This window comes from Clupea harengus, chromosome 16 (assembly GCF_900700415.2).
Source record: "Clupea harengus chromosome 16, Ch_v2.0.2, whole genome shotgun sequence".
Taxonomy (NCBI): Eukaryota; Metazoa; Chordata; class Actinopteri; order Clupeiformes; family Clupeidae; genus Clupea; species Clupea harengus.
Window position 1 is genome coordinate 427,501 of NC_045167.1, and position 20,091 is coordinate 447,591.

The 20,091-nt window shown below is 42.8% G+C and overlaps 1 protein-coding gene across 1 annotated transcript in view; it reads right to left on the reverse strand.

Moving 5' to 3' along the window:
• The window catches only part of LOC105905295 (protein unc-80 homolog), a 122,349-nt gene extending 102,258 nt beyond the window's left edge, over positions 1–20,091 (reverse strand). The window contains exons 1-9 of the mRNA XM_031583209.1: positions 19,831–20,091; positions 19,206–19,254; positions 18,794–18,950; positions 17,831–18,093; positions 6,407–6,530; positions 6,092–6,156; positions 4,989–5,110; positions 3,795–4,071; positions 391–525 (exon numbers count right to left, since the gene is read on the reverse strand). Coding sequence (XP_031439069.1) covers positions 391–525; positions 3,795–4,071; positions 4,989–5,110; positions 6,092–6,156; positions 6,407–6,530; positions 17,831–18,093; positions 18,794–18,950; positions 19,206–19,254; positions 19,831–19,922 — 1,284 coding nt within the window. The 5' untranslated portion in view covers positions 19,923–20,091. The remainder of the gene's footprint in view (positions 1–390; positions 526–3,794; positions 4,072–4,988; positions 5,111–6,091; positions 6,157–6,406; positions 6,531–17,830; positions 18,094–18,793; positions 18,951–19,205; positions 19,255–19,830) is intronic.

A 20,091-nucleotide genomic window follows, 5' to 3' on the forward strand; every position in this document is an offset into this window, starting at 1 on the left:
CTCAAGGGACAGGAGGCAGTGCAGGGGGGCAAGGCGGCTCAAGCAGGGGGGCGACAGTGGTACAGGAGGTAGAGAAGTCGGTTAGTAATCAGAAGGTCGCTAGTTCGATTCCCTGTCGAAGCGTCCTTGAGCAAGACACTGAACCCCTAATTGCTCCTGATGTGCAGTGTGCGATCAGTGTAAATGTAAAATGTGTATACATTGTAAGTCGCTTTGGATAAAAGCGTCTGCTAAATGACTAAATGTAAATGTAAGCAACACGATTAAGAAGCCCTGAATTGAGACTATTGAGATCCACCCAATGGTCCACATTTTCAAAATTAGATAGATAGATAAATGGATACTTTATTAATCCCGAGGGAAATTTAGGACAATTATTCTGGGCCCTACCTTCTTGAGGATGCTATTGCCCAGGTCCGAGGCCAGATCAGGGACAGCTTGCCTCCGCAGGTTGGTGAAGGACACTTTCCCAAAGGTCTCGGAGCTCAGAGACTTCTCCTCTTCATTACACTTCAGCATCATGTCCTGCGTGTGCATCAACGGAATGAGGCAGAGAACATGTACACACACACACACACACACACACACACACACCAAATGAGTCAGTGAACACACACACACCAAATGAGTCAGATAACATGAACACACACACACACACACACACACACCAAATGAGTCAGAGAACATGAACACACACACACACACACACACACACCAAATGAGTCAGATAACATGAACACACACACACACACACACACCAAATGAGTCAGAGAACATGAACACACACACACACACACACCAAATGAGTCAGAACATGAACACACACACACACACACACCAAATGAGGCAGAGAACATGAACACACACACACACACACACACACACACACACACCAAATGAGTCAGATAACATGAACACACACACACACACACACACACACCAAATGAGGCAGAACATGAACACACACACACACACACACACACACACACACACACACCACATGAGTCAGAACATGAACACACACACACACACACACACCAAATGAGTCATTGAATATGAACACACACACACACCAAATGAGTCAGAGAACATAAACACACACACACCAAATGAGTCAGAGAACATGAACACACACACACACACACACACACACACACACACACACACACACACACACCAAATGAGTCAGAGAACATGAACACACACACCACATGAGTCAGAACATGAACACACACACACACACACACACACACCAAATGAGTCATTGAATATGAACACACACACACACACACCAAATGAGTCAGAGAACATGAACACACACACACACACACACACACACACACACACACACACACCAAATGAGTCAGAACATGAACACACACACACACACCACATGAGTCAGAACATGAACACACACACACACACACCAAATGAGTCATTGAATATGAACACACACACACACCAAATGAGTCAGAGAACATAAACACACACACACCAAATGAGTCATTGAATATGAACACACACACACACACACACCAAATGAGTCAGAGAACATGAACACACACACACACACACACACACACACACACACCAAATGAGTCAGAACATGAACACACACACACACACACACCAAATGAGTCATTGAATATGCACACACACACACACACACACACACCAAATGAGTCCGAGAACATAAACACACACACACACCAAATGAGTCAGAGAACACACACACACACACCAAATGAGTCAGAGAACATGAACACACACACACACCACATGAGTCAGAACATGAACACACACACACACACACACACACACACACACACACCAAATGAGTCATTGAATATGAACACACACACACACACCAAATGAGTCAGAGAACATGAACACACACACACACACACACACACACACCAAATGAACCAGAACATGAACACACACACACACACACACACCCCCCAAATGAGTCAGAACATGAACACACACACACACACACACACACACACACACCAAAAGAGGCAGAACATGAACACACACACACACACACACACACACACCAAATGAGTCAGAACATGAACACACACACACACACACACCAAATGAGTCAGAACATGAACACACACACACACACACACACACACACACCAAATGAGTCATTGAACATGTACACACACACACACACACACCACATGAGTCAGAACATGAACACACACACACCAAATGAGTCAGAACATGAACACACACACACACACACACACACACACACACCAAATGAGGCAGAACATGAACACACACACACACACACACACACACACACACACACACACATCAAATGAGTCAGAGAACATGAACACACACACACACACACCAAATGAGTCAGGGAACATGAACACACACACACACACACACACACACACACACACACACACACCAAATGAGTCAGAGAACATGAACACACACACACCAAATGAGTCAGAACATGAACACACACACACACACACCAAATGAGTCATTGAACATGTACACACACACACACACACACACACCAAATGAGTCATTGAACATGTACACACACACCAAATGTATCAGGGTGGTTTCTAGAAAATACCAGCAGTAAATAAGTAACAAAGAATATATGGGTAAAATAGAACACATAAACTAGGCCAATTCGGTCATCATACCACACGCAATCCATCAAGCATGCACATGACATTTGTTTCTGTGACTCATATGATACCATCCTTGCTACTGGAGTCTAAGCTGCTCTCCTCCCCTTCATTTCTCTAAGAACATTAGTAGAGACCGTTATATGTGCAGTTTCCTGAAATATGGTGGGGTGGGAACATGCAGCCATTTTGAAATTCTTCATTCTTCTAAAAATCCAAGGTCTTAATAGTTGATTTCCTTTTGAACACCTGAACTGTATGTCTTAGAGACTGTTCTCTCGGTCTGCATTGAGCTCTATATACAACAACGACACGATCAAAAAGTGTCTCCTTTCCTAATCATCCTCAGCTCCCTCGACTCCCTCAGTATAAATCACACAAATTATTAAAAGGTAAATTGTGTGATTTCTATTTTGTTCCATTGTTTATAAAATGCTTTTAGAAAATCATACCAAACATTTTGCTTCCTGCCCTTTCCCTGTAAATTAAATAGGCATGACAGACTTTTTTATCTTAAACCAGAGGGCTAACCAGCTGCCAGCTAACAAACTTGTCTTGCAAAAACTAATAACAGCTAAATAGGTACCAATAAAAGCCAGCTAGTTTGCTTAGTGTGGCTTTAACGTAATACTTTTGTAGTGTTTTATAATATATACTACAAGGATTTGTGAGAACACACTAGTCTGCTGTGGTGTGAAACACTGCAATCCCTATTTCATAACTGTAACGAATGCAGGTCAGAGTTTTCATGTTTTAACTCTCTTAAATGGATCCAAAAGCATTTACAAGTGTTTACTTTCTCAATTCCAGAGCTTTGACCTTAAAATGACTTTAAGGAATAGGATTGAAGTGAGTCTTACCTGTGTCTTGTGTTTAAAATGACTTTAAGGAATGGGATTTAAGTGAGTCTTACCTGTGTCTTGTGTTTAAAATGACTTTAAGGAATAGGATTTAAGTGAGTCTTACCTGTGTCTTGTGTTTAAAATGACTTTAAGGAATAGGATTTAAGTGAGTCTTACCTGTGTCTTGTGTTTAAAATGACTTTAAGGAATAGGATTTAAGTGAGTCTTACCTGTGTCTTGTGTTTAAAATGACTTTAAGGAATGGGATTTAAGTGAGTCTTACCTGTGTCTTGTGTGTATTGACCAATGAGGGGGCCACCGCCACCATAGAGGAGCTGCGTGGCCGTGGCAGAGCTGTGTTTGGTGGCTCTGGTTGCCTGTGTGGTTTCTCCTCCAGGATCTGCCTCAGCCGGTGCAGGTAGAACATGAGTGCCCAATAAACGCCCTCCTCTACCCACTGGGGCTGCAGGAGGCAACGCAGGACTGCCACGTCAAAGAAGGTGGCATACCTGGCCTTCTGAGAGAAGGAGGACACTGCCACACCATCAGGGGCTGAAAACCTTAAAGTGTGGGGACAGAAAATGGGAAACAGAGTGATGACAGGTAGAGACAGATGAGGAAGGAAAATTACACTAGGTTGTTAAAAACAAAGGATGCTGCGCTCGTCTTATGATTGTCGTTTAGCACTGCCATCTGTGTAAGTACGGCAATCTAGACTATTCTCATTCATAGTTCCACGTTCCAACATTAAAAACAACAAAAAAAACATTTTTTTTCTAAAATGTCAAACAATAATACAGAATAATTTAGAATGTGTGAAATGCCCTTAGCACCTTAATTGTCTAGACTGACATTTAGACCATAATGTCCCCAAGTGTGTTAGTTAGTTAGTTAGCCTGACCAGATGTTGGGTCTTATGTATCAGTGGTGTGTTTTAGTTAGTTAGCCTGACCAGATGTTGGGTCTTATGCATCAGTGGTGTGTACGCACTTAAATTGTGCCGTACACTTCTCTACACATAAAATGTTCTTTATTCAAAGATACTTCACTGAAAAACTTGCATGAGGAGGATGATCAGTTTAAATGATTCAAACTAATACCCCAATTATTTGACTCTCCACCATGATACTCTGCAGCGCAATACTCTGATCTCTGCATGATCTCCGCAAGAATAAATATATTCATTGATCCTTGTCTTTATTTAGTTTAACTCCGAACACAGGACACATTCATCCATTGGCATGTGCCTTCAGTGGGGAAGTTTACCTGGAAGATTTAATCTTACTAATTGAAGGTGTCTCGACCCATGTATGGGTGACTGCGCTTAACGTCCTCTCTTGCATTCATGTGCACGTGATCTTACGATTTGACTCGCACTCAGATGTATTGCAAAAGCAATTGTGAATATTGGTTTAAAACAAGTTGCACTATATCAGTGTGTTTGTGTATAACTAACCCCAACTATGGTCCCACTCACCTCTTCTGTGAAGTCTGTTGTGAGATGCCACTACTCTCCACGGAATTACCACGACGACAACTCTGTCCTCCAGGAGAGGGAGAGGTATTAGATTGGCTCGTCTCACAGACCACTTGGACACCCTTGAGGATAAAGAGGTGGGGAGGGGGAAGATGCATTTTATTTTACATACAAACTGTAATTTAGATACATAATGAAAAAAAAACACTATAGCAGTATGTCAAAAGAGAGGTGAAAAACTCTTAAATATATCCTTTTTCTCTAGAGAGAGCAACTGACTTGTATTGCCTTTCTTCTTGGCACACCAAATTAATATACAACTATGATTTTCTTCTGAGAGAAGAATTAGTTTAGTATTAGGTGAGACATATTAAGTTAATTTTAGTATAAGGTCTCTAATAGTATTAGTGTCTAAATTGCTCCCAAAGCTGTTTCAAATTATGACCTGTGCATAAACAGAGCCTCTGCTGAGTTTGGAATCTTTTTTAAATACCTGGCCTTTTAAAATGTTAGTCAGAATAGAAGGCCTTTAACATTTTAGTTTGGTTTATGAGTCTGATTTTGGACAATGCCCAAAGAAGTCATACATAGATTCATGGAAGGTACTTTACTAATATGGCTATTTCTATTGTAGTAGTTGAAGGGAAATCATTTGAAAATGATTCCTGACAGGCCAACGTCGTACCATAGTATGAAATCCACTGCATCAAGAAAGCACCAACTACAAAACCAGAAGCATCAGCCTATTAGAAGCTACATGTTTTGATCTGATATCATTTATCACCTCTTTTGAGTAACACTGTCTTTGACCAGACAACCAGACTGACATTTAGTTGTATAGAAACAATGTCTATTTTGCCTTAAAAGGAAAAAACATATAACACAGGGCACCTACGTAAGGTTTCCTTAAACCTAATCATTGCAGTCTTGCATGACCTAAGAAAATCACCACGCTATAATACATAACCTCAGCTACAGTCAGTACATCTTCAGATAAAAGAGACTTCAGAAATAATTATGTTACAATGTACAATACCCAAAAAGTGAATTAGAGTCAGAGAGTTGGTTTGTGGGAAAAAGTATTGGCTGGTAAGATCACTTACCATTGGCCCAGGGTTACTATCACTTTGGGAGGGGCAGGGCTTGATCCCTGTAGAGGTTCTCTTGGCTTTTGTTAACACGTGGGGCAAAGGGGAAATGCAGAGAAAAGTGAAAAGTCAACGCCCCGGCAAACAGTGAAAGTCCTTTCCTATACGTGCCCATTTCTAAACAGTCTACTAGTGCTTTTCATAACAAGGTAATAAGGTAAATAGTCTTTATTCCTAATCATAACAAGGTAAGTACTCTTTATTTTTCTAAACAGTGAGCTTTTGTATCCAATAGTTATTAGTAACATCTCATCACCTTGAAATACTCACCTGTTACAATGTTGCGTACGGGTTTGATGAAGGCAGAGAAAACTGGCACATCAGGCTGACGGTGCTCCCACATCGGCTGCCAAATAGCCAAGCCACTAGCCAATCGAAAGGTTAGATCTGATTCCTGCAGTAAATACAAATGAGACAGCTGACATATACAGTTATATTATATTTAGGGCTGTCAGTAGATACAAAAAAAATTTACTAATTAATCTCACCTTTTGAAATTCATTACTCTAGATTAATCGCGATTAAAAGTTTGTTTCCAAAGACTAAATCTTATAAATTAACGAGTAATCACTTCAGACAGCGTGTATTTTAGATATGTTTAATTGCGCACATAACTACCGACAGTCACCGGCAACCCAAACTGCTAAAGCGTTGGTAACCTTTTCACAGAATGGTCTAGTTATTTTCCTAGAGAAATGGTGGAGTGTGGGTTGGCAACCATCTAACCTGGGACTGCTTTCTGTCGTGTGCTTTGCATTAAGGTGACAACTTAATGACGAGCTGCTTCTGTGATAGCTAAATTCAGCTTGACAAATGCTACATACAACTTTAGTTTTGTCGACTGTTCCGTCATTTTGCCTCTTAAACAGAAACTTTCCGCCCAACAATCCCTCAGCTCTCTCCATCTTCAACTAGTCTCGGTGTCTCCTGCAGGCACGCGGTGGTTTCGTCTCAGGGGTCAACGCACACCGGAAGTAAACAAAGTTGCGTTAACTGCGCTAAAATATTTTATCGTATTAATCTCGGCCACAATAATCTCATAGATTAACGCGTTCATTTTGACAGGCCTAATTATATTATATACGAATAAAAGGGATTCAATTGGCAGCTTGCAGATTGACTACTGGTTGTTTTTCATATCAGCATTCTTTACATAGGTATAGGCAGAGGTTAAATTGGGCCGGAGCGCTCCGGAGCTCAGCTCCGCCTCCTTAGGTCTACAACAAACCCCGCCGGAGCTCAGCTCCGTCTCCGTCAGTGTAAAATAATAATATATTACTTTTAATATTTTTTCATCTCCTGACAAACGCATTGCAATATGAGACTATATAACTCACAAGACTACTCAAAGACACTGTAGCCAATCAATGATACATGGAATTATGAGTCGTGATAGGGCATTCTACTGATTCTCTCGTGAAGTGCACGTCAGTGAACGTCAAAAATCGACACCTACAATATTTGGTGATTGTTAAAATGGTTTTCTAAAGGATCATTGTTGTTGTTAATAAGCTGTCCACCAAAGCGCCATCGCTAGAATGTGTGAAGAAGGTTAGTGTTTATTTATGATCTGTTTTTTCGCTATTCAGACTGACATTTCAGCCTGAAACAACAAATTAACTAAGCTAACTTAAAGGACGCAGCCAAGCAGTTTAGCCTTCACTCAGAACCGAACCTAATAGCCAACTAGCCAAGCTATCCTAACCCAAAGAAAAAACATGACACAACTTTGCGACAAGGTGCAGTTGGACTCTCATCAAGGGGCTAATATCCATAGGGGGACAAGGGCACAACAAACGCCTATGATGGCCAATGACGCCCGCACTAAAAAGCGAGTAACACCATACAAATCACTGGCTAGCTAGCCGCTAGCTAATGTCAAATCGTGTAGCCTATCGCTACCTGCTTTAATTGTTTTAGTATTATTTTTTGGAAATTCATAATTTCCTAGTTCATTGACTGACAAAGGGGTCTTTAGTGTTACCTAGATTCCTATGATCTTTGCAATATAGGCCTAACTGAAATAATCAAACTCAACTATTAGTTTTCCATATATTATTGACAATACCAGTTTAACTAAAATACTAGGCTAATATGATATAAAGACATGTGTCCCTATGTTGTGGTTTCAGCTCTGAATTACACAAAATATTTAAGTTCACATAGGCTAACTTAAGGTTGTTGGTGCAAAGTAATTTTGAAAAACTGTAATAGATTCCAATGATCCTGAAACAAGTGATGATATAGGCTACTGTATAAATACCAATGTCTGTTTTAATGATAGCTGTGTGGAAGTTGCATTTAAAAGCAAAAGGCAAGCATCACCCACGGGAGCTTGTCGACCCAGTTGCTGTCTTTGAGGCCGGCACGAAGAGAAGCCTTCATCGACCTGTGAAATCGCTCACAGAGTCCGTTAGCCTGCGGGTGGTATGCAGTCGTGCGGTGGAGTTTCGCTCCGAGGCTCTGGGCCACCGCATTCCACAGCTCAGACGTGAACTGCGCGCCCCGGTCAGAGGATATGTCCGAAGGGGTGCCGAAACGGGCAACCCAGGTGCCGATAAATGCTCGTGTCATCTCGACAGACGCCAACGATGTCAGTGGCACAGCCTCCGGCCAGCGGGTGGTCCTGTCAACCATGATCAACAGGTAGGTGAAACCATGAGAGGAGGGCAGAGGGCCAACCAGATCCACGTTAACATGGTCAAACCGCATCTCTGGCACCGGGAACAACTCTAACGGGGCTTTCGTGTGGCGGTGTGCTTTGGCCCGTTGGCACTCAAGACAAGTGGTAGCCCAGTCTCTTACGTCCTTTTTGAGGCCGTGCCAAACAAACTTTGCCGCCACCAGCCTCTGTGACGCTTTCGAACCAGGGTGGGAGAGACCATGGATGGCATCAAAGACGCGTCGTCTCCACCCCGTGGGGACAATCGGCCGAGGACTGACTGTGGAGACGTCACACATGAGCGTGGTGTCGGCTTCACCAAAAACCACATCCTCTATTTTCAAACCTGTAGTCGAGGTCCTCAGGGTGTGCACGTCTGGGTCTGTGGTCTGATCCGCTGCCATGCGGCTGTAATCCAGACCAAGATGGACTGCCCCTGCCACAGCCCGTGACAGGCAGTCCGCCACCTGGTTGTCCTTTCCGGCCACGTGCTGTAAATCCGTGGTGAACTCGGAAATGTAGGACAGATGACGTTGCTGGCGGGCAGACCACGGCTCGGCCACCTTGGCCATGGCGAAAACCAGCGGCTTGTGGTCGACAGAGGCGGTGAAGTGTCGACCTTCCAGAAGGAAACGAAAGTGTCTGATGGCGAGGTAGAGACCCAGCAGCTCCCGGTCGAAAGTGCTGTACTTACGCTCGTTAGCGCGCAGCTGGCGGCTGAAGAAAGCAAGCGGCTGCCAGGCCCCGCCTACCCACTGCTCGTAGACGGCACCGACAGCGTAGTCCGAGGCGTCCGAGGTGATGGCGATGGAGGCTGTGGCTGAAGGATGTGCCAGCATGGTGGCCTGCGCCAGGGCCGCCTTAGTGTCAGCAAAAGCCTTGTCCCTGCACTCAGTCCAGTCCACAGCGTGCGTGGCCTTACCTTTCAAGGCCTCGTGCAAGGGCTGCATGAGCTGAGCGGCTCGAGGGATGAAACGGTGGTAAAAGTTCACCATGCCGAGGAACTCCTGCAGGGCTTTCACGGTGAGCGGCCGTGGAAACTGTGTGACCGCCTCCACCTTTGATGGGAGAGGGACTGCACCGTCCTTGGTGACTCTGTGTCCCAGGAAGTCAATGGTGGAGAGACCAAACTGGCACTTGGCAGGGTTCACAATCAGGCCATGTTCGTTGAGCCGCTCGAAAAGTGTTCGGAGGTGCGACAGGTGCTGGGATTTGGACGTGCTCGCTACCAGAATGTCGTCCAAATACACAAAAAGAAAAGGCAGGTCACGTAAAACAGAGTCCATGAGGCGCTGAAAAGATTGGGCTGAGTTTTTAAGGCCGAACGGCATCCTTAAGAACTCAAAAAGACCAAACGGCGTAATCACTGCTGTTTTTGGAATGTCCAGTGAGTGCATGGGCACCTGATGATAGCCCCGGACGAGGTCTACCTTAGAAAAAATTACCATACCGGCCAGGTGTGCTGAAAAATCCTGTATGTTCGGGACTGGGTATCGGTCAGGTGTCGTTGCCTCATTAAGCCGCCGGTAGTCGCTACATGGGCGCCAGCCGCCACCAGGTTTGGGGACGATGTGCAGGGGTGACGCCCACGGGCTGTCGGATCGGCGGACTATGCCAAGGCGTTCCATGTTAGAAAACTCAGCCTTAGCAACAGCAAGCTTGGTCTGGTCGAGGCGCCGAGCACGGGCGTAGACGGGTGGACCAGTAGTGGCGATATGGTGCTCCACACCATGCTTCACGGCAGACGCAGAGAAAGTGGGCTGAGTGAGTGCTGGAAAACCAGCCAGTAGATGGTGGAAGTCATCCGATGGGGAGAGCATGCTGGACAGTCGTATGGAGTCAGCCCCGCTGAGCGTGCACGTATAAGAGCAGAACGTGACAGCGTCGATCAAACGGCGGTTCTTAACATCCACCAACAGTCCATGCGCACACAAAAAATCAGCGCCAAGGAGGGGAACGGCGACTTTTGCAGTGACAAAATCCCAGCCAAACCGATGCCCTCCGAAACACAACTCAATGTACCTTATTCCATATGTGCGGATGGGGGTCCCATTAGCAGCTTCCATCGGGGGGCCATGGCTGTCGGTTACCATGTCCAAACGGGATGCAGGCAGGACGCTCCTCTGTGCACCCGTGTCACACAGGAAACGTCGTCCGGAGATGCTGTCATGGATAAAAAGCAGCCTGCCTACGCGGCCGACACTCATGGCCACTAATGAGCGCCGGCCCTGGCGTTTCCCAACCCGCCGAAACTGCATGGCGAGCGGCATTTAAGAGCCTTCGGTCCAAACTTCTCGTGATAGAAGCACAAGCCTGAAGAAGACTGCTGGGGGCCTGAAGACTGCTGCCGACGAGAAGAGGTTGCTGCAACAAGTGTGGAATCCTCCATTGTCACAGGAGCAAGGTGCGTGGGAAGAAGTGCGGCCATTACACAGTGCCCTTGGCTTGCCAGGAAAAATGTATCAGCCTCTTCAGCCAGTTTTCGACAGTCAGTGATTGTGGTGTTGGCCAATGCAGCTCTGACTTGGGAAGGCAGCTGACGCAGGAAAAGTTGAATGAACAGAAAATCGGGACTGTGCTCACCCAGGAGATCCAGCATACGGTCCATGAGCTCAGACGGTTTGCTATCACCCAGTCCTTGGAGGGAGAAAAGCCTGCTAGCTCTCTCAGTGTCGGACAGTTCAAAGGTCTTTAACAGGTAGGCTTTGAGCGCTGCATATTTCTCCGTAGCTGGAGGATGTTTAAGGAGACTCACCACTCTGGTTGCTGTTGAGTTACCGAGAGCTGACACAACGTAGTAGTACCGTGTTGTATCAGCGGTTATCTCCCGCAACGCGAACTGCGCTTCAGTCTGGGCAAACCATGCCGACGCTGACGATTCCCAGAATTCGGGGAGTTTGAGGGTGACAGCGTTCGCGGTCATGGTCGAGTCGTGTTTGTGAATACGTCAAGCAAACAAACGTCGGGGTCACCAGTGTGGAAGTTGCATTTAAAAGCAAAAGGCAATTCCTCAAATTGAGAACACAAGTGTGTGTCTCGTTTATTTTACATGCAGAAAACGAATGAATGACAAGATGGCGTTGCCCTGTAATCTAACAAGCATGGGGCTCCACGTCATCAACAACAACAGAATATTTAAAGGGACCGCGATCCCGGAACATTCATTTTTACGTGTATAACACATTACTTAAATAACTGCATGAAACAACAGTGTGTAGAACCACACTAAGAACAAGGGTGAATTATGAAGTCACATTCACTACAGCTGCATTAATGTACTCATGAACATAGGCTACATTTTATATTCTTCATGCAGCTTTGTTATGTGTGAATAATAAATAAGTTTCTTAATGTTGTTTGATGATATTCAAAAGATAATACATTGAATTGTAGCCTTTTTGTTTGAAAAACTATTCAACCCCTACACATAAGAAGTGGAAAAAGAGCCCCTTAAGTCTAATAATGCATACATTCATAATATATCTGAGAGCGATATAAATAAAGATGCTTTTGAAAGATGACCATTGACCGCACACAAGGGCTCCCCCTCCTCACAAAAGCCAATTTAACCACTGGGTATAGGTAAGGTACCTACAGTTGGCAGCTACTAGTTTGTGATGAACTCGTGTTAATATGTGTGAATATGCACTCATTCATACGAAGTTGCACAAGCACCCTGAGGGTTTCTACCTTTTCCCATTATAATTGTAAGAGTTAAATCGAAGAGACTATAACATCAGCTAGATAACCAGCTATAATTTCATGCAAATTGAACTCTTCCAATTAAATCGTTTAAGGCTATTAAGTTTCCTTAGCTAGCTAATTAGCTGGCGTAGCAACTGGATTCAGCAACCAGGAAACACAACTAGCACCGTCAAAGAAAAAGTTTTCTAGTTCTAGCGACGTCACTGGTCTAAAAACTAAACACCTAATACAACACTGGGTTTATTCGAAAAGTAACTGGCTTAAAACTCAACTCACTTTGTTTTACTCAACTCTTGTTTCTCTCGCGCCACTCTAACGGCTCTCCTGCTAGTTCACCTATTCTCTGCGCGTGCATGCAAACTCACGTCCTCTTAAAGGCGCAGCCCATATTTGTACCCGTTACACATCGACATTAAACAATCCTAAGAGAAATAATGGGAAATCAACGGAGCTGCCGCTGTACGTCCAAAACCAAATCTATTCTTGAGGTTCCAAACATTTTCAAAGCAATTTGGCTTTGAATGTGAGAAGTCGATCGAGTTATCTTCTGTCCGGTCGTTTGAAGCATACCTTTTAGCTCCGGCATTGGTCTCCCATTTTATTGATCACTTCACGTTTTGATTGAAAGTCCAGTTTTGAGAAATGTTTTAGCTTAGCAATAGAATCTTCCATTTTCGCAGTCAGGGTCAAAGTGTAGAAGAAGAGCAACGGCAGAACCAGCATAAACCCGACCGGTGGGCTTTCGCACGCCCCCTTCATTGAGGCAGAGGTACTGTGTGCCTCACCTACGTGCTTTTTCAATGCGGTATATCTCAGATCAACAAGACTGAATAGGGTCTACGCATGTGCACGCCTCACCGTCTCGCTGTCTCCTGTCTGTTTGAACAGGACATGCGCAAATTCAGCGATTTTGATTATAAAAATGCTCGAAATGATTGGAATCCTGCAGAAATTACATTTATACCACAGATCAGTAGAGAAATATTAATATTTATTTGATATATATATATATTTTTTTACTTTTCTCGATGACAGGCTCTGCCTCCCCTGCCCGCACGTCCCTGCTCACTGTTGCTGAAGCAATGAAGCCAGTGATAAAGGTGTGATCAAAGGCACTGAATGAACTAGTGAAAGGTTTGGTTAAAGCTGACCAGTAGCATTGTCAAACAATCCCTTTAAACTGAATACATCAGACTAAATTACCATGTAAGAAGACAGCAATATCGCCGTGGAACAAACCGTAGTTACATTTGTTGAAACAAGATTGTAGCTTGACAGACCTGTTTTAAAATGCCATACCATATCCCTTCAAACTGATTGTTATATTGTTAATGTGATTATGACCATGTAAAAAAAAAGAAAGCGGTTTGCTCGCTTAGATTCCATTGCAATATAACGTTATTTTTACTGAGATTGATATAGCCCATCACATGAAGGCCTTTATTCTGGAGAATTTATTTTTGACTAGTGTATGAGATGCAATGAAAAAGTTCAGAGACTGGGTCTAAAAAAGCAAACATCATACTTGATTTAGATTTGGCCACCAGGGGGCGTTCTAAGTGTGACAGGAGCGGTGTACTGCTGCACAAGGTGACTTGTGAAGGAGAATTTAAATCAGCTGTGATTTTTTTGCTTTTTATAGATGCAGCGTCTGAACTTTTGCACCTCGTATTAGGTTCATCTCAAGTAACTATGTTCTTCAATGTTAATTAGATTGAATTGTATCCTTTACATGGGCATTATTCTGGGAACAAACTGTAGGCTATTTGTGCAGTCTGTGCATGCAGAACTGGACAGATGAGTGTAAGCCTGTTGAGCTGAGCTTTGAATCAATGGGGGAGAGAGTGGACATCAGTGTACATTAGCGTAGTACGAGGACAATATGCAAGAGCAGCAGTGATCAGTAGCCTAAGTGCCCTTTCTTCCTCTGCCTTATGTGAATGTGAATAGAAATAACAAGAAATGTCATTATTGGGTATTTGCATCACGGATGACATTAGTTTACTGCTGACTGAGCGTTTCATTAAAGTCGGAAACAAATTAGACTACCTCTTCCCAGACGAACAAGTCTTTCAAGGGGTTTAACCTATTAAAACATTTTATTCTTTTTTTTAAAGCATGGTCAGGATATATGTTAACTTTGAGGATATCCAAGATAGATTGCATTAACCCATAACACAGGTTTGCTCCAGCTTCCTTGTTGATACAGAAATGTGCCATAATGCACCGCTCTTCCAGTAGATGGAACATAACCTTTTTCGCCAGATAAATAGACACACTTGGGCAATGAATGGTTTGTGATTGGCACATTCTAATTTTCCCTGTCAGAGAAGAATATTTCACCACACCCGTATTAAAAAATCCACGCCTCGGCGGAGAATTTCGTTCATCAAGTTTAGACAACCCGTCAGACATCATCCTTTTTTTCCTTAAGTATGACACAAGCTATTTAGTTTCCATGGAGACTGCTTGTTTGCTCACACTTATGCCTGCTTGTCTTACTTGCTATCCCTGAAGTTATCTTAACATTACAAATAGTTAGTTGGCCAATAACAAAAAAAGAATATGGAAGACGAACGTTCTGGTCAGAAAAAAGATGACACTTCAAGAGGATTACAATAGAAACAAAAGAAAACGCATTCTGTAAAATAGCACAAATAACACAAACAATAAATGTGGGATGAAATTACATAGAAAATGAATTCTACTCAAATCTAGTGAAGAGGGCCATCAAAGAGGTCCAGATAAAATATGACAAGTTGTCTGTTCTAGCCAAGAAAGAATGAGCTTTTGTCTAACACTTCTTCTCTTTCACACCAACAACCAATGTTGGAACAGGCTTATTTGACCAAGGTTCAACCCACGTGTAGTCAGTTCAGTCCAAGCCATTCAACAAGGATTAGTCCCATGTGTAGTCAATTGAGACCAAGCTAGTCAACAAGGATTAGTCCCACGTGTAGTCAATTGAGACCAAGCTAGTCAACAAGGGTTAGTCCCACGTGTAGTCAATTGAGACCAAGCTAGTCAACAAGGGTTAGTCCCAGGTTGTGGCAATTCAGATTAGACCCGGGTCGCAACCTGGGAATGGTCATATTCAATAATCATATTTCATTCACAGGCTGCAGAGGGAGGGGGATTTAAACTTTCTGCAAAGCTCCAGCTCGACAGACGTTGAAGACGAGAGGAGAGGAGACGAGAGGAGAGGAGAGGAGAGGAGAGGCCACACAACTAGACGTATTCCATAGTGGTGCGTAATATGACTGCTGCATAAAGTGAGAGAATGAGCAGAAATTGTGCAACTAGGAAATAAAAACAGTACTGAAAAATATATTAACAGGCAGAATAATATATTTTTTTTATGTACAAGTAATTTAACCCTGTAATGACTGACACATCCAATGTTAGCCACAAAACCATTTGAAAACCGTCTTTTACATATATGATATTATTTTGGTATCACAGTTGATCCATGAGTACTGGAACTTTTTTACAACCTTTTTGTTTTGCCTTGTCGTAAGAAAAAAAATGACAGCACCGCCTACACATTTTGGCCCCACCTCAGGAAGGGATCCATATACTACATGGTTGCTGAGAAATGATTGATGAGAATCAAAAATCTCATTACAATAAATAAAAGTATTAAATACTTGCTGTGCCATATTTCATATTTATATATATATACCTTAAATACCTTTTGATATATATACCTACCTGCTGTATCATATTTGATATATACATTTTCAACAAGATTTTCCTATAAAATAAAGTATCAAATATTAAGAAGTTATAAGTTGAAATATTAGTAACAATATAAATTCTATTCTCAGTAACTTCTTCAAAATTGCCAAAGACTTAGTGAGTTACTCCATGAAGGCAGTCATTATGGATATAGCATTCAAAGGCCCACTACTGCCTACAGCGCACCTGCAGTGCATGCATACTCCACTAGGGGGCAGAGGACATGGGCAAGTTGCGGTATTGTGGTACATAGACAGTCATTGAGGCACAACAATAGTTTTCTGGTTGAATGTGCAGCTCAAGTCTAGAAGGCCCTACAAGTCATGATCAGATGAACATGAATCAGAAAAAGTTCAGGTATTGCACATCTTTAGCATACCACCCAAAAATCCACTAAAATGCAGGAAATAACATCTAAATGTCCTGGGGGTGGACCTTCAGCTATGTCTTTGCTTCACAGAATGTAACCAATGTTGTCCATCTCCAGTAGGCCGCCCCTATCAACGACTTTGGGCCCCACAAACCACCAGAATGCAGGGCACAACATGGTACAACGCCAAATCAATTCCAATTTCCTGATATTTGAGCCACCAACGTGTGGCTGCGTGCCCGGCCCGTGATTAAAGCTCTGTCGCCATGTGTCAGTTGCAGTGCCCAAGCAGTTAGTTAATTTAGTTATGCTAGGTAGATGGAATGACAAGCGAGGTAATGCATGTTTGAATTCTGTTGTTGGTAATCTAGTTCAGCCTCGTAAAATAGACACCAGTCTGGTTTTGTAGCTGGGTTTTCAATACAAAAGAGATTAAGTGATTCACTGGCAGGTCTAAGCATGGTAAAACAGTCTTAGCAATTTATGCTAGCCCACATCATTCTTAAAATATAGCCCAGGCTAGGATGGATTGAGGCTAAAGACTTTGGATAGCATTCATTGTCCTCACACAGAGGCCAGAGATGTTATTAGCGTTGCTGAGATATTCTAAGTCTAGTAGTCACTGATGGAGTTTTATGATATGCTGTCCTGACAGAGAAGTTGATGAAGTGTAAAATAATTCAGTATACTTTGAACTTGGATCAAACAAGTTTCATGAAGATGTTCACTGTTTGTTCAGTCGATACAGGCCACACCTTAAAGTTTGATTGGCCACACCCACACAGGCCACACCTTAAAGTTTGATTGGCCACACCCACACAGGCCACACCTTAAAGTTTGATTGGTTGTGTTGCTTGGATCCACAGTAATCAGCACAATTACAAGAAGGTTCCAGCAGCTTCTCTGTTTGAACCCCCTAATAATGATTCAAAAAAAATATACCCCAAATAATAATCTTGAGACCTCAATTTTACTCATAACATAAAATGTGGCCCAGGTCTCCAATTTGTTGTGGTGGCTTTTGACTCGGAAGCAGAGCTGGGCAAGTCTGATAGGTCTGTGGTAGCGCCAGGTTATTTATCTTCCACAGCCTGGACACTTGGCATAAAATGTTAATAAAATCAATGCTTTTGAAACATTCCTTTCATCTCAACTCGCAACTTGCATCTTCTATTTCGCTACCAAACACGTAAAAATCAATAAGTCCCATACCCCTTACCTTAATTCGGTTGATGAGAGGAGCAAATAGAAAGATGAACAACTCAACAGTTGCCATGCTACGCTGGTAGAGTTTGAAACGGACATTCTCATCCTCCTCTGTAGAAGCACTGGGGGGTGAGGCACTCTGGTTACCCAGGAGACCGTGACCGCTGCCGAAGCCCTGTCCAAACCCCGAGGGGCACTCCTGAGGGGCCTCCAGGAGCATCCAGTGTAATGTGTGTAGGAGCTTGGTCTCCGCCACACCTAACTTATCCTGGTGCCCTGAAAACACACGTATGGAAACACATAAACAAACATGCACAAATCAAGTTACCATGTACCATGTAACCATTTACAGACACAGATTTTACATTTACATATCCATATATCTTGTCTCAAGCAAGAAACGCAACGATTTACTCTTAAAATGCTCATGGTGGCATAATATTGCTTTTAGTGTTTCACCATAAAATCCAGCAAATGCTAGCATGTTAATGCAGACAAACATAGAAGGAAAAAGTCTCTTTTAGTTCACATATATATATATATATATATATATATATATGTGTGTGTGTGTGTGTGTGTGTGTGTGTGTGTGTCCATATGTATCCTGTCGTTACCCCTTTTTCCTGACAGGCAAGTTAACTGGATTGGTTCCTTAGTTTTGTGACATGAAACCCAGGCTGTCTGATTCTGTGTTTTTTTTAGATGTTTTCTTTATGTTAAAAAGGCTAAAAACACCATCTGTGAACGATAACAAGGCTAAAAACTTGATTTTCACAAATGTCAGCCCTGAACTCTGACCCAGGATCAGTCACTCACCCTCAACCCCAACTGAAACATTTCTCTCATTACCATTCATGATTTAGTTTTAAATGTATTCCACTGACAACATGATTATGTCATCATTTATGTTTCTCCAAGATAGATTGAGAGTGGCTTTCAACAAAATATCCAGAGTATGTGCATATGTTGTTATTACCTAGTTTGTTTCTGTTAGACAACAATATGGCCGTGCAGTGAAGAACGTGAGGCAATGCTGCCTGCAGTAGCTCATAGCGGGGGATGCTCTGGATGGCCTCGGTGAGTGCAGGCGAGAGTCCATGGAGCTTATTCTCCACCAACACACGCTCAAATGACTGCACACACACAAACAAAACATACAGAAGGCAACATTACAGTAGCTATATATATATTTAAATAGGATCCTGCTTTTCTTCTTCCTTCCATTTCCGTCAATCAGCTATCAAACACATCACAGAAAGGCAAATAAAAAAACATATTCATTCCATTTGGACTAACAATTTGGGTAGAATAACTATGCTGGAGTATCAAATAGAAACAAAGATGTACACTTAGGGATGTTATTCTGTGAGGTGGCACTCTAAACTTACCACACAGGACGCTTCATATTGCTTTCCCAACTTTGGTCGCAGAAAGGCACTGGAAACAAAATGTCAAAACACACTAGAAATCAGCAGACATTTCTACCGCACAAAGACACAATAAAAGTAAAGGTGCTCTGAAAGATGCCATAGAAAACATAGGGTAATAATCTTATATTGGTGCTTTGCTAAACCTTCAGACTATCTTATTTTGTTATGTGAATAGATTAATAGATTTGTTGCGACATGTATTACAGCAGACAGGCCAGCAGGTTTCCCAGATGTGAATCAAACTAGCTAATTAGCTAAAGAGTATTTTTTTCTGTAGCCTCCCCCTACAAAATATGTTACTGAAAAATTTAAATCATGTCCTTTGCCTTTTGAAAATCATAACAGATCTGTTTTCGGTAACAGTGTCAGTTTCATTATCAGTTTTTTCAAGGTAAAAGCAGAAAATATTTTCAAATCAGTTGTATGTCGACCTTGACATCCTATTTCTGAAAATATGTTGTTAACCTATAAACCAGTCGATGCTTCTGGTGTATAATGTCTTCATTTCTATTTCATCGCTAAGATTCAAGGCAAAGATAGCCTCCATTTCCCGGCACCTGTTACCTAAAGCTGACGGACAAACCTGGTCTGTCGCCACAGAAATGTCTGTATTGGGAAGGGGATGCCTCGGCCATAATCCGGCTGCGTATCGTCCTGGCTTTTCCGTTTCACCATCGCAAATTGTCAGAATAGCCTACAGAATACGGCAATTCACATCAGTACAGGTTTAAATGCAGACTTTTTTAGAAAATGGCTGCAAAAGGGACGAACGGGAGGGCGCTTTTATGCACAACCCAATAGTCTACTGTTTGAAAGCATCATCCCTCCGGAAACAATGGCTATG